This window comes from Doryrhamphus excisus, chromosome 1, assembly GCF_030265055.1.
Source record: "Doryrhamphus excisus isolate RoL2022-K1 chromosome 1, RoL_Dexc_1.0, whole genome shotgun sequence".
NCBI lineage: Eukaryota > Metazoa > Chordata > Actinopteri > Syngnathiformes > Syngnathidae > Doryrhamphus > Doryrhamphus excisus.
In genome coordinates, this window is record NC_080466.1 from 7,380,741 (window position 1) to 7,395,299 (window position 14,559).

Here is a 14,559-nt window from a genome sequence, read left to right on the forward strand (position 1 = left end):
TTGGATTTCCACTAAAAATGTTGTGAAAGTTACAGAAAGACTAACTACAGTTTAGACCAGGGGTGGGCAAACTACGGCCCGGGGGCCACATCCGGCCCGCCAAGTGTTTGAATACGGCCCGCCCAATCTTTCCAAAGTATTTCATTTAAACTCAACATACAACCTGGCATCATGGCCTGAGCCAACCTTTTGATGGTTTTATCAATTTCGTTTTTTGACATGGTCTGTTGTTTACAAAGTGCTCCTGAAAAAAGGGACACAAGCACATAATAATAATAATTATTATTATTATTATTATTAGATTATTATAATTATTATTAGAACTATTATGATTATTATAATTATTATATTAATGCTAATTATTATATTAATTATATATAATACTGTTATATTTGTAGATTTTACATAATAATATAATAATTATTATTTTAATTTTATTGTAATTATTATAATATTTTATTATTTTTTAAATATTTAAATATAAATATAAAATAATAAATAATAATAGCAGATTGCATGACAATTTTACAGATACAACAATACCAGGTGGACTGTTACGTGTAAAATATATAGTCTGCCCCCCCCGTAAATTTTGTCATATCAATGCGGCCCGCGGGTCAAAAAGTTTGCCCACCCCTGGTTTAGACCAACTCTGGGTGTGCTTTACTTTTACCTTGGCTTCTTCATGACAATTTAAAATAAAGGGAAGACGAACGAGGACAAATATACAATAATCCCTCATTTATTGTGGTTGACCGTAAAAAGTGACGTGAAGTAGGATGAGAGCATTCCTTATTTATAAATCATAGAACATTTTGGATTTTATAACCTGTTCACAAACTTCTAGATGCGTATTTTAACATTATTAGAGCCCTCTAGACATGGAAGTCACATTTAGACTTGTGTTACCCAATATTGTAGATATAATCAGAGAAAATAATCAATTTAAGACATAAATAAAACTAAATAAATGTGTTCCCCTGGTGGTGGTGCAGAGTTGATTTTCTAGTTTCTATTGGCCGATATCACGATTCCGTCCGAAATCAGTGTTATGTTGTGGCCATATGACCATAAATGACCATGTAGTCAAAGAGAGCAAGGAATTTTTTTTTTTTAATTTTTTTCATTCATTCATTCATTCATTCATTTTCTACCATTTTTTCCTCACGAGGGTCGCGGGGGTGCTGGAGCCTATCCCAGCTGTCTTTGGGGTACACCCTGGACTGGTCGCCAGCCAATCACAGGGCACATATAGACAAACAACCATTCACACTCACATTCATGTGACAATTTGGAGTCACCAATTAACCTAGCATGTTTTTGGAATGTGGGAGGAAACCGGAGTACCCGGAGAAAACCCATGCATGCACGGGGAGAACATGCAAACTCCACACAGAGATGGCCTAGGGTGGAATTGAACCCTGGTCTCCTAGCTGTGTGCGCGCTAACCACTCATCCACCGTGCCGCCCAAAATTTTTTCATGTACTCCAAATTATTGTTACTTGAAAGTTGTTATTAATGACTTTCAACAATTTTCAATCCCCGATTATCACCTCCTTCCAAGTAATGATGTTTAGCCTGGCTATAATTAGAACATTTATGGTTCTAATTACGCAAGACTGCAACAACACCATCAGCATTTTTTTTTGTTTTTGTTTTACTGGGGTTATCTTCTTCGTACTCTTGTGACAAGAATATGTCAAGAATAAGAATATAGAGGCACAGTTGGATGGCTAATCACGATAACGTTACGCTTTTGTCATGTGTCAATATAAATACTAATAAAAGGTTTTTCTTAACAGTAGTTCAAATCATAGGGGTTTGGAAAACATTTCTGTACCCGGAGAGTGCATGACAGACCATCATCATCAGGCTGAGCAACATTAAAACAAAATGCACCACATAATTTCAAACACACGTAGGCACTCGTAATCGGCCTTTACGATGATATCCTTTGAGATTTGATGTGTTGAGCTGTGCTGTACAGTACGCCTTATGAAGGGCATTATGGCTAACACAAGCTGACAGGCATATCTATTAAATGGGGCCCCATTTACATTAAGTGGGTGGTCAGTTGCAGGTACAAGTGGCTCGTGTGTCATCTGCAATGAGAAGATGACACGCGATTTATTTAAATAATGAATCATTTCACGGAACACACAAAAAGCACTTGAAATAATGCCACCTCTCTGATACGTCCTTAATGCAATTATCAATGTTTACATGAAAGGCTAGTTGTCTGACAGGAGACTAGCAACAGCAGCTAGCAGCATGTGCCATTTTAGGCATCCTGATGATGACTGAGGTGTCCTTGAGCAAGGCACTACTACAGAGGAAGCTGATGATTAAGTCACATCAAGATTGTAGTGCAAAATTCACAACAGAAGTTATCTCAGGGTCCTTTAAAGATGAAGCAGGTAGGAGTGTCACAAGATGGGTGGGGTGCTGGAGCCTATCCCAGCTGTCTTCGGGCGAGAGGCATATAGACAAACAACCATTCACACTCACATTCATAGCTATGGACAATTTGGAGTCGCCAATTAACCTAGCATGTTTTTGGAATGTGGGAGGAAACCGGAGGACCCGGAGAAAACCCACGCATGCACGGGGAGAACATGCAAACTCCACACAGTGATGGCCGAGGGTGGAATCGAACCCTGGTCTCCTAGCTGTGAGGTCTGCGTGCTAACCACTCGACCGCCGTGCCGCCCCCATGACAATATATTGAAAAATATCAAATTTAATATATACTACATTACACTCTTCTATGCGTATGCTACCGGCCCCGCCTCCACCCACCGAGACAGAGACTGTCGTTCATGCCGTTGTTCTGTGGAACAAGCAAAGGAGCTGAAACCAATGCACACCCCTAGAAGCATGTATGGACCCACACTCCTGAAATGTTAAAGAAACCCAACTGAACCCCATATGAGCAAGCAACGACAGAAGCATGGGTGGGTGGGGGGGGGGGGGGGGGGGGGGGCTTGAAAGTAAACTGTCAAAGGAAATAGTCACGGCAAATTCAAACCTTAAAGACTGCAGAGTTGCTATTGAGAGTTGACACCTGTTGACATTATACCAGAGTGTGTAAGTAATTATCACTCGTCTTGGTGTTGATGGTTCAGTGGGAGACAGATAAGGAAAAGGAATCCTGTTTGCATCCATTCAGCAAAGATTATTAATGATACTACTTATGGGACACACAAAAAAAATGAAAACAAGATTTCAATCATCCCAAATATTAGGTGCCGTGCTGTGTGAATGACGTACGTTGGCAACTGTCTATCAAAGCCGTGCAACACCGCTGTGCTCAGTCAGGTAATCAGATATAATGCAGCTATAATGACTCCCTACAGGGTGAGTGGATGCCAACACATTTTCTATTTGTATCCCGTGTAATTAATCCTTTCCCAAAAACATATTTAGACTTTCCTTGAAAAGTTCTATTGATATTATCCATGATAACTCGCTCTTGTTACAGCAGAGAAATGACCTTATCCAAAAATGGACAAGAAGAAGCAGATCTATGACAACAATAAAAGAGTGTAGAAAGAAAGAATGTCAAAATGACAGATAAATAGTGTATAATAATAATCAGTCTGCCAGTCCACAGTATGAAAAATCAGTGTCAGAAAATAAAGAATCAAGGGAATGCAGTGGACCTTTGAAAGTCAAACAATCCAAAACCACAGACTCAAAATTAATTTCCACACAGGAACGTGGCTGGAGCCTATCCCAGTTGACTTTGGGCGAGAGGTAGGGTACACCCTGGACTGGTCACCAGCCAACCGCTGGGCCCGTCTCATATATTTATTTACAAAGTGACGCAGTATCATTCTTCACTTCCTTAATGTGTTTTCTTAAGTACTTCATGTAATGGTAATGGTAATGGTAATGGTTTTATTTCATTTGAACATGCATCAGAGTGCATGAGTGCATCCCATAATCAGTTCACAGTTCCACATGTCCAAAAGGAGTAGGAAGAAGCAAAGCTTATTAAATCCTACCCCTCCATCTGGTACTTTTACAATCAGTAACTGTTACATTTGTTCACTTCCTGCTTTCCATAATACAGTTTAAGGTTTTTTGTTTGTTTGTTTTGTTTTGTTTTTTAATAATGCACCTCGTACCGAAGTTGTAGTGAAGTATTGAATGACATTTTTAGGTAATTGGTTATTTTTAGCCTTATGCATTATTTTAGCCGTTTGGAAATTAACTCTATCAGCAAGTTTAAGTATTTGTGATTTTAGAAATAAGGAGTTAGTATGTTTTCTGTAGGCGGCATTATGAATTATCCTATCATGTAGATGTACTGTTTATCTCTTTATTTCATTAAATTTGCCCAAGTCTTATATTTGGGTCTATTTTTACACCTGTTAATGTTATCAGTACTGTATACTGGAATTATGATTTTTGTTATTTCCTATAGGGTAAAAAAAATAAAAATCTATAAATATAAATATGATCAAATGGGATGTTGACCAACAAGCAAGAACTAGTTATAGTCACCGCCTTGTGTGACTTGTGGACAAGCCGTATCAGTAGGAGAAAAATGTTACTTCACTGAAGGTCTTTGTGTTTGATTAAGTGCACTTTAGTCTGGTCAAGAATCCTCTCTTCGCTAATGAGACCCGCTACAGATCTCCACTGTCGCACTGAGGCGGCGTCGGCTCTTTAAATAACACTATATGCTCTCTTCAGCCCAGGCAAATAAACTAGCTGAGACAATATGACTGCACACACACACACACACACACATACAGTGTGACACTAGCAGTGTGATAACAAAAAGGCGGGGGAAAGCAGGGTTGAAGACCCATCTCTCCCCTGGGCCTTCATTACCTCATTGAAGCCATTTATTCCACCAAGCTTACAGTATATGTCCTGCCCTCGAATTAATTTAGCAGAAGAGTGACGTGTCCCTCTGTGCCAACACGGGGGCCTTTAGAGCCTCCAGAGCGTTATTGTTTCAAAGCTTAAAAAAACATGCCTGCAGAACACCACATTGTTGCTAAATGTTCAATATGTCAGAAGAGTCCATGTTGGACTGTCAGGGAAAACGTTCCATTCATTTTTCCAAGTGTCTGAGCATACATATACAAAAGGATGTGTGCATTCAATTCTTGTCTAGTCCCCTTACCTTAAAGGGGACCTACAATGCTCTTTTTTTGACCATTTGAGTTGTGTCTCCTATAGAGCAGCTACCCACAATAACCCACACAGAAAACTTTTTGGATTTTGTAGAATCTGCACCTATTCCAGATGTATTTCCTTGGATTTGTGCTTCCTGCCAAAATGGTCCGTTTTCATTTATTCCACCCACAGCCGGCCTCCGGCTGTGTTTGCTGTGTTTGGTCACACGCCCAAAGTGCTTCTGAACTAGTAACCATATAAGGAAGTCCGCCCCTCTGTGACATCACAAAGGGGCAGTTTTACCACACCTTTTGAAACCCAGCGTTGTGAGCCATCCCAAACTTCTTTTAGGGCTCACTTCCAAATGCGCAAACCCAGGGGTCTCAAACTCAATTTACCTGGGGGCCACTGGAGCTAATTAAAATCGGATTAAAAACAGAAAAATGAATAAACTTTGCTTTGGTTCCGATTTTCTACAAGAAAAGCTCTGATAAAACATTCCACTGTTCTCAAATATCTTCATTTTTATTTTTCTACACAAAATAAGATCAAGAATAAAGAAAATTAATCAATCAGTAATAAATAAATATAATAATAATAATAAAACGGCAAATAATTAAAAATTAAGAAACCACATATAGTTGGTGGGTAGACAAATTATTTTTTCAGATTAAAATTAACAAAGCATTATTAGAGCCCTGTAGACAAAATACCTATGACAAAACACGACTATAGTCACATTTATACTCTTTTTTTTATTTACAACATATTGCGCAACTGCAGGGTCTTGAGACACATGCTAACTCGCAAACTAGAGAGCTAGCGACCTAAACGGTATCCTCCAAGTTATTTTCTTTAAACTTAAAAAGCCAAAAACTTACCACTTCCACACAGATAGGGAGGATAACTATGAACAGTTATTTAACCTTTAACATGAACATTAATCAAATGTAATAATTTTTTCTGGGTACATGATACCATACAGCATCCATATCAAACTTGCGCGGGCCGCACTAACATTAAACTTTCATATCAAGGCGGGGGCCTCAAACTAGTGTCCTGCGGGCCACATTTGGCCCATGCGCCGCGTGTTTGGGACCCCTGCGCAAACCTCATTATTGGCATCATTTAACACGAGAATACAACATTGTAACTACATTTATAGGTCATAAAAGTGGAAAAAGCATAATAGGTCCCATTTAAGCCCTATAATGAAATACACTGTCAAAATGTAAATTGTGATTCATACCGGTATGTAATTTTCTTATCAATAGAATACTAGAATATGCTGGTATATAAAAAAAATATCGCCCAACACTACCATGCACCACCATCCAGCTAAATGTACAGTTTGAGAAGTGAAGTAAGCTTTGACTTTCTGTCACATGTGTTTTACTTGTCCAGTGTCAGTTTGACAACCCTTCGAAAATAGCATCTAATGACAAACTCCACCTTCCACCCTTGCAGTTTACCCCACTGAGGAGGTCAGTGTTCACCTTTATCCTACACTGTTTGGGGAGCAAAAAAAAAAAAAAATCGCTAGCAACTGCTTTTCCTTCCCGGCACACATGTGTCATTCCTGCTTGGAGTCTGTAGGTGGTGAGCCATGTCATTCTCACCTCTGCAGCTGTCTGCCTTCCAAAACTCTAATTACGTGTCAAGCTGCAGACTGTCTCTACCAAGCCCCCCCCCCCCCCACACACACACTGTGTGTCTAATGGAGATGTATTCATGGTCACAGGTGGAAGCACCAATATAACTGTCCCATGGCATTAATACAACTATTGATACCTTATTGATTGCAAAGCACCCAACTACTTTTAGGAGCTTCTTGGCCTTCATCATGTTCCGCCACCTTTGAATAGGACAGAAGCATATTTCTATTCTCTTTTCTGGAGTGACACATATTCTAATGAGTCCTTATATTTGTTTTCTGTTCGTTTTTGAAGACAGTGCCATGAAATATTACTCAGCTTTGTTCCGCTATCAAGAACCCCCCTTTATTAGTTCCTTTCATCTGCACACCTCAACCTTTCCCTCAGTTGTTCTGTCAGCGTGTTCCATCTCTATGGAAAATCTTCAGAAGGAAGCCGAAAGACCTCCTTTAAAAAGACTTCCTTTATGTGACAGTTCTTGATGAAATTTCTCCATGTACCAAGGAAGACATTGTCGTCGTATTGTTCGTTGTATCAAAAAGGGTGGGGAAAAAAGTATCTTTGTCGAAGAGAGAGACCCAACAAAAATCACATGTGTTATACACATTGATGATCAGTTCAGTGCAACCCGCATATCAGAGCGGGCGCTGTTTGAGCAGCACACCAAGGAGCAGATCAGCGTGGGTAGAGGCGGCATCACAGCATCGGGCCCCCTCCTCTCTATTATTAGCTTTTCCTCCTCCTATCTCAGTCACACATGACGAGGTGTAGAGAAGGCGAGGGAGAATAAAAACCATGGGATGAGATTCACACTACGTTGTATGCTTTCTTTTTATGTTCACTATTTCAGTGTACATTGGAATTTATTAATAAAGTTCTGTTTTTAATCCAATTTTATTCAATCCATGAAGTTAGGAGGATGGGGAGAGGTTTTATGATTAGACTTTCTGCATTAACGGGAAATGTTATGGAATACCGACTTTTGCACCGACACGTTCTAAAACTAACTAAAACTAGGGAAACTAAATTTAAAGTTGAGGTGCACTCGAAGTATGATTGTTTTGATTCAATCACCACCCCCCCCCAAAAAAAACATGTACAATAAAGTTAATAAAAAACAGTGGCCACAATATCAGTGATAACATACACAATGATTTGGACACCACTTCTTTTTTAAATATAAATACACTTAATACACTTAATAATGTATTTACATGAAGTACTTTGGCTGCATAGCTATAGCCTACCTTCTTGCTTTGCCGCTTGTGTGTGTGTTAAAACAGAACGTTTTGGCAGGAAGCACAAATCCAAGGAAATACAGCTGGAATAGATGTAGATTCTGCTCAATCTGGAAAGTTTTCTGTGCCGGGTTATTGTGTGTAGCTGCTCCATAGGAGGCCTCCACTCAATACAAAGGGTCGAAAAATGAGCATAATAGGTCCACTTTAACAGGAAAGTAAGTCACATTAGATTATATGGATATAAATTTACACAGAAACGCTCCCTGTGGCCAACTGTTTGTAGGGTTCTGTTATGTCTTGTATAAACATACTTATTAGTGATAGGCGAGTGTAGGTAGGCCAGCAGGAATGATTGCTAGTTGTATTTCTCCAAAGCTCAAGGGTGACTTGTTGAGTTCCATGACATTTGTTCTTGACTTGACTCGTTTTTAATAATAGGCCAGCAGTTGCCAAATTTGTTAAGAAGCTTGGGAGCCTGTCAGCCAGTTTTGGTCTAAAAATAATAAAAAGGGACTGCCCAAGCACAATTTGCCCTCCTTGCACTGCAAACATGGCATCTGTAAAGCTGAAGTTTATGGTGGAGTTTAAAGAGATGGGTTGAGCATTCTGGAGGGAACTTTACTAAACATTTCAACACTGACAAAAAAAAAAAAAACATCCTAATGTCTGCTGACACGAAGAGAGGAGTCTGCTGGAGGGGAGAGAAAAAGTCATAGCGATGGGGTGGTCAGAGAAACACAGTACACTCGTGTCCAGAAAAATGAAGCAATATATTTATATATATTTTTTTCATTATATTATATTACGGGCGGCATGGTGGTCTAGTGGTTAGCACGCAGCTAGGAGACCAGCCTCAGCCATCTCTGTGTGGAGTTTGCATGTTCTCCTTGTGCATGCATGGGTTTTCTCCGGGTACTCCAGTTTCCTCCCACATTCCAAAAACATGCGAGGTTAATTGGCGACTCCAAATTGTCCATAGGTATGAATGTGAGTGTGAATGGTTGTTTGTCTATATGTGCCCTGTGATTGGCTGGTGACCAGTCCAGGGTGTACCCCGCCTCTCGCCCAAAGACAGCTGGGATAGGCTCCAGCACCCCCCGCAACCCTCGTGAGGAAAAAGCGGTAGAAAATTAATGAATGAATATTATGTATCCTCAAATAAACACAAATAATCATAAACACCTTACCCTTAATAGATGCCTAGTACTCACTGCAGTTGAGTTCCTGGCTACCATGTGAGTAAATCCAGTACTAGTACTATCATTGTATTGGCAGTGGAGCCCCCCCACACTCCCCATCCCAAAACACCTGCCCTCTCTTCTCTCCTCATCAGCTCTCAGTAAACAACAAACAGCCGACCGCTCCTTCAACAACTCAATCAACATTTGTAAAGCTGCTCACGCACAGCAGCTCGTTTACAAAAGTGACTCATTCGGCCTGTGCAGCCAACATCTTGATGTCGCTGTGTACGTGCGCCCGTGCGTGAGTGCGGGCTCCACCACACTGCTGCCACTGTGTGAACAGTCCTCACATTCAAGCCTCACAAGAGAGGCAGCGCTCAGCTCCCGTAATCCCTTCAATACACAACCTAAAAACGCTCAGCATCACCACGCTGCGATGTCACACCCCTTTCCTTGACGCTCACACTGTGAGGGATGCTTGTAGAAAAGCCGTCTCCATCCTGTACCCAAATGGGCTGTTCTCTACACACATGCAGGTCACCTGCAGTGCAGGCACGTGAAGACGCTAGCATCAGTCCACGCCCAAAAATCATTTTGATCTATCAATATCTGTATCTGTTTGGGTGGGGCATAAGCCGGAAATGAGCATGGTTTAACCAGAAACGGGTGTGGCTTAGTACATTATTTTTAATCTGAAATTTACAGAGGTGGCTTGGGCATCTGGTCAGGATGCATCACAGACTCCTCCCTGACGAGGTGTTCATGGTACATTCAACTGGTAGAAAACCTCAGGGAAGACTCAGGACATGTTGGAGAGACTATGTCTTTCAACTGACCTGGGAACGCTTTGGGATGAAGTGGCCGGGAGAGGGAAGTCTCTGCTTCCCTGCTGAGGCTGCTGCCCCCACGACCTGACTCGGATAAGCGGAAGAAAATCGATGGATGGATGGTTCTAGAGTATCTTCTTTCTCTTTGGGCTTTTCCCAAAGACGCCACAGCAAACCAATTTCCTCCATCCAACCCTTTCTTCTGCATCTGTCTCTCTCACACCAACTACCCTCATGTCCTCCTTCACGCCATCCATAAACCTCCATCTACGCCTCCTACCTGGCAGCTCTAAACGCAGCATCCTTCTACCAATATATTCACCTCTGGACATGTCCCAACCATCTCAGTCTGACCTCTCTGACTTTATCTCCAAGGCCTCTAACATGTAATGTCCCTCTTATTTACTCCTTCCTGATCCTATCCATCCTGGTCACTCCAACTGTGAACCTCAGCATCCGCATCTCTGCTACCTCCAGTTCTGCTTCCTGTCTGAAATCATGGATGGTTCTAGAGTGGCTCCTTGAAAGTCATACAATTCTAAAAAGTTTTTTTTTGTTGTTGTTCCTAATATTAACAGTGGGGATATTTTTACAAAGCTATGCAGCTTTAGCTAAGTAATTCAATTCAATTCAATGTATTCATAAAGTGCAGAATCACAACAGCAGCTATCTCATGGCACTTTACACATGAATACAAACATAATACAAAAAAAGTTGGTCATGCTTCAACATGGATCTTACTATATAAGATGATTTGCTCACATTGTCGTATAAGCGCAAATGTTTCAAAGCTCACTTTTAATGTGCTAGTTTCATTCCAAGCTGAGGGGGCAGAAAACAAAGAGATGGACAAAAAGCTAATCCAGAAAAGGCAGAAAGCCAAAGAGAAATCCCAGAGTCCCTTCTACTGGCAGTGGCCTGAACGTTGACCGGATTTGACATGTTCTCCGTTTCACACACGAGCAAAAGTAGCTGAGAAGGTTCAACAGTTTGGTTACGAGCTGTCCTAGTACATATTTGCTCATGAACGAGTACAACTTTTTCTCAGAGTATACCTGACCTCTGTTGGCCGCTTGTATTTCATTTTTCAAGGATGTTTGTTTGAAGGAGGTGTCATTTGTACAAATCTGTTGACTTGAGAATTTACTTCAGTGGTACAATAATAGGTGAATGCATCACACGTTGTTTGACTGTGTTTTCTTGCTTCTTATCAATAATGCAGTGTGGTTAGAGGCAGAACTAATTGTTGTCTACTTGTTTCTTCACTGTCACATGTTATCGATGTACCTCCTCCAATAGTGCAGACAAGTAAGAGCGTTTTGGCAAAGGCACAAAAATGAGATGAAATTCACCTCATCTGCAAGGTGTTTCTTACATTCAATAAGATCTGCCTATTTAATTTGCAGTCTCTGCACATCGAAGACGATGTTGACATGTACTGGTTTTTGTTTGTCCAATAGCTGATCAATTAAGTGATTTCAACCAAGTTCAATGTACTTTACTGGGATTTTCTTTGTAAAACATAATTGAGTGGAAGTCAAATTTGTTTAAGCAGTCTAGGTCAAGATATGAACTAAGATAGGCAAGATAGCCAATCAAAAACTGGCTGTGGGCCACAAACGGTACTTAGGACAGTCACTCATATGTGTGTGACAGTCAATAGTCCAAGCAAATGTCCCCCAAAAATAATTGAATTCATGGGACTAGATGAGCATCCTTACGAGGTGGAAGACATCGGTTCGATGACTTCCCTTTCACTTGGAGCCCTGCAGCATGGAAGTCCTGCTGGAGCCTCATCTGGCAATGTACGCTCACATCCTTAGTGTCCTTCAAGAAGGCGTCTCATTCTCTGCTTTGTCAGTAAAGTAAGCAAAACATGTTTTCGTCTCAATGAAGGTGATTTTATGGTTGCCTTTTTCATATCATATTACCAATAGCAGGTGTGCAACCAGGACTTCCGGGCCCCATGAAAAAAAAAATCTAATTACATTGGTCACCCATTTTCATTTCTTAAATAATTCCCTATTTTTTGATCCCGCTGGCAGTCAAAGGACCTTGGAATTATCCTAACTTCCCCCCTTACAGGGCTTATAAAGCACTCATGATAAATCAATTGAAAAATTGACGTGATCAGTATCGGCCCATGGATGATGGGTATAGGAATCGGCAGCATAAAACCCAGATTGGAGCATCCCTAATAATAATAGTCTGTTAATTAATTGGCTTTAAGGACACCTAACGCAATTTACACCCGATTCATTCACTTTAAAAGTCACACGTGGTGGTGGTAATCTATATCTGTATCCACAGTTGTAGCACCAGTATGGGCTGTGGGAAACGTGGATGCAGTGCTTTGGCCGTGAACAACAGTGACTTGGCTGGAAAAAGCAGGGTTCGAACCCCCAATGAGAGTCTCTATTGCCTATAGACCATTACATAGAAAAATAAATCTGCATTATGGACACATGTAGTACATATAAATTGTTTTAGGCTTTCAGTAAATGTAAACAAAGTCATAGCATATATGCTAGATATGCCAGCCTCATTGGTTGCATGAACAAAGATGTTTAATCATGTGAATATTTGCCATGTTCTCATGCTCATGCTCATGCTTACTAAATGACATTTTTCTGACAAGACATCAACTACTCATATCGCTGGCCTACCTTGAACATTGCCAGCCCGGATCTCCTCTCTGCTCTTCACAACTGGCATGATGGAGTGAGCTGCTGGGATTCGACTCCTCCTCTCATAGCCTCGGATGAAGAGTCGGAAGCTCACTCACGGAAGCTTGAAGGTGGGGGGAACGTTGCAAGGAGAGGCAATAGAGTGGCCTGTAGCTGAGAATCGCTGCTTGGAGCGAGGCAAGGTAGGGTTGGGGGGGTGTATCAATGTGAGGATGCAAAAGGCTGCGGTTGTGTAAATGTACTACAAAATGAGGCTGATATTTGAACTTGTTGACAAGCAGCTCTAAAAGATGAACCACAAGAAAGTAAAAGATGTTGGATGATGGAACATCATGGAGGAATGTTGGTTCAGTGGCATTTTTTTCCACAAGCTCTGCTCCAACACCGACTACAACTCAGCCAGGTCTCCTCCCAGAAGTCTGTGCAGTTGCCGTGGAGATGAGAAGATGAGAACCAGTGTACCGTATGTATTTATATTCTCTTCTTCTCTCCTCTCTTCCTCTCTCTTTGCCTGTTGAATTCCGTCGCTAGCCAGCCATCTTTAGCGGTTTCCCGACTCGATGTTGGATCTTCTCTTCTTCAGTCTGAAGGAGAAAGAACAGCATCAGCAAATGAAGGCTGTTTGTAGAACAATGGGTTACTGGTTAAATCACACACTTTAAAGTTTTATGACGGTGACAGCTTGACACACTGGAACTAATCGGTCAGTGAATAAATCAACTAGTTGACCTCAGAGGTTCCACTCTGTTTGTTTTTTTCTTGTTCTCATTGTCGTAAAACACCTTACACCACTCATTCAATCAGGGTAGTGTAATCTCTACTAACTGGGATTGGATGTACTTCATAAGTTCTAAACCGGGGGTCTCAAACATGCAGCCCGGACACTATTTTGAGGCCTCCGCCTTGATATGAAAGTTTAATGTTAGTGCGGCCCGCGCAAGTTTGATATGGATGTTGTATGGTATCATGTACCCAGAAAAAAATATTACGTTTGATTAATGTTCATGTTAAAGGTTAAATAACTATTAATAGTTAACCTCCCTATCCGTGTGGAAGTGGTACGTTTTAGGCTATTTAAGTTTAAAGGAAATAACTTGAAGGCTACTGTTTAGGTCGCTAGCTCTCCAGTTTGCGAGTTAGCATGTGTCTCAAGACCCTGCAGTTGCGCAATATGTTGTAAATAAAAAGAGTATAAATGTGACTATAGTCGTGTTTTGTCGTGTCTACAGGGCTCTAATAATGCTTTGTTAATTTTAATCTGAAAAAAATTTTTGTCTACCCACCAATTATATGTTTTATATGGTGTCTTAAGATTTTATTATTTGCTGTTTTATTATTATTATTATATTTATTTATTACTGATTGATTTTCTTTATTCTTGATTTGTTTATTTATTTTTCATCTTATTTTGTGCAGAAAAATAAAAATTAAGATACTTGAGAACAGTGGAATGTTTTATCAGAGCTTTTCTTGTAGAAAATCGGAACCAAAGAAAAGTTTATTCATTTTTCTGTTTTTAATAAATAAGTTTTTTTTTGTTTTGTTTTTTTTGAAAACCTGATGCGGCCCAGCCTCGCCCAGACCCTAGCTCCAGTGGCCCCCAAGTAAATTGAGTTTGAGACCCCTGTTCTAAACACTGCATCATTTTGCTTTGCTGTTTGATGTACACTAAGTGGGGGCACTCTTAATCGCTCTTCTTTACATAAATAAATCCTTTATTAAAGGCAAAACCAAGAAGTGGTCGTGCCATGTTATTTAAAGAGTTACGCACTCACAGCGTGGTAATTCTTCACCGCTCAGCCCGAAATCATGACGCAATGAAGGAAAAATGTTC

The 14,559-nt window shown here is 40.5% G+C and overlaps 1 protein-coding gene across 7 annotated transcripts in view; it reads right to left on the reverse strand.

Annotated features, from left to right (window-relative positions):
- Positions 1–14,559, reverse strand: part of grin2bb (glutamate receptor, ionotropic, N-methyl D-aspartate 2B, genome duplicate b) — a 95,079-nt gene that overhangs the window by 77,643 nt on the left and 2,877 nt on the right. For 5 of the 7 annotated variants that reach the window (XM_058069447.1, XM_058069446.1, XM_058069451.1 and 2 more), the window contains exon 2: positions 12,705–13,309. In XM_058069447.1, the coding sequence (XP_057925430.1) occupies positions 12,705–12,713 (9 nt within the window). In that variant the 5' untranslated portion in view covers positions 12,714–13,309. Of the gene's footprint in view, positions 1–11,759; positions 11,891–12,704; positions 13,310–14,559 lie in introns of all 7 variants that reach the window. The other 2 variants (XM_058069448.1, XM_058069449.1) reach the window with 2 other exon arrangements.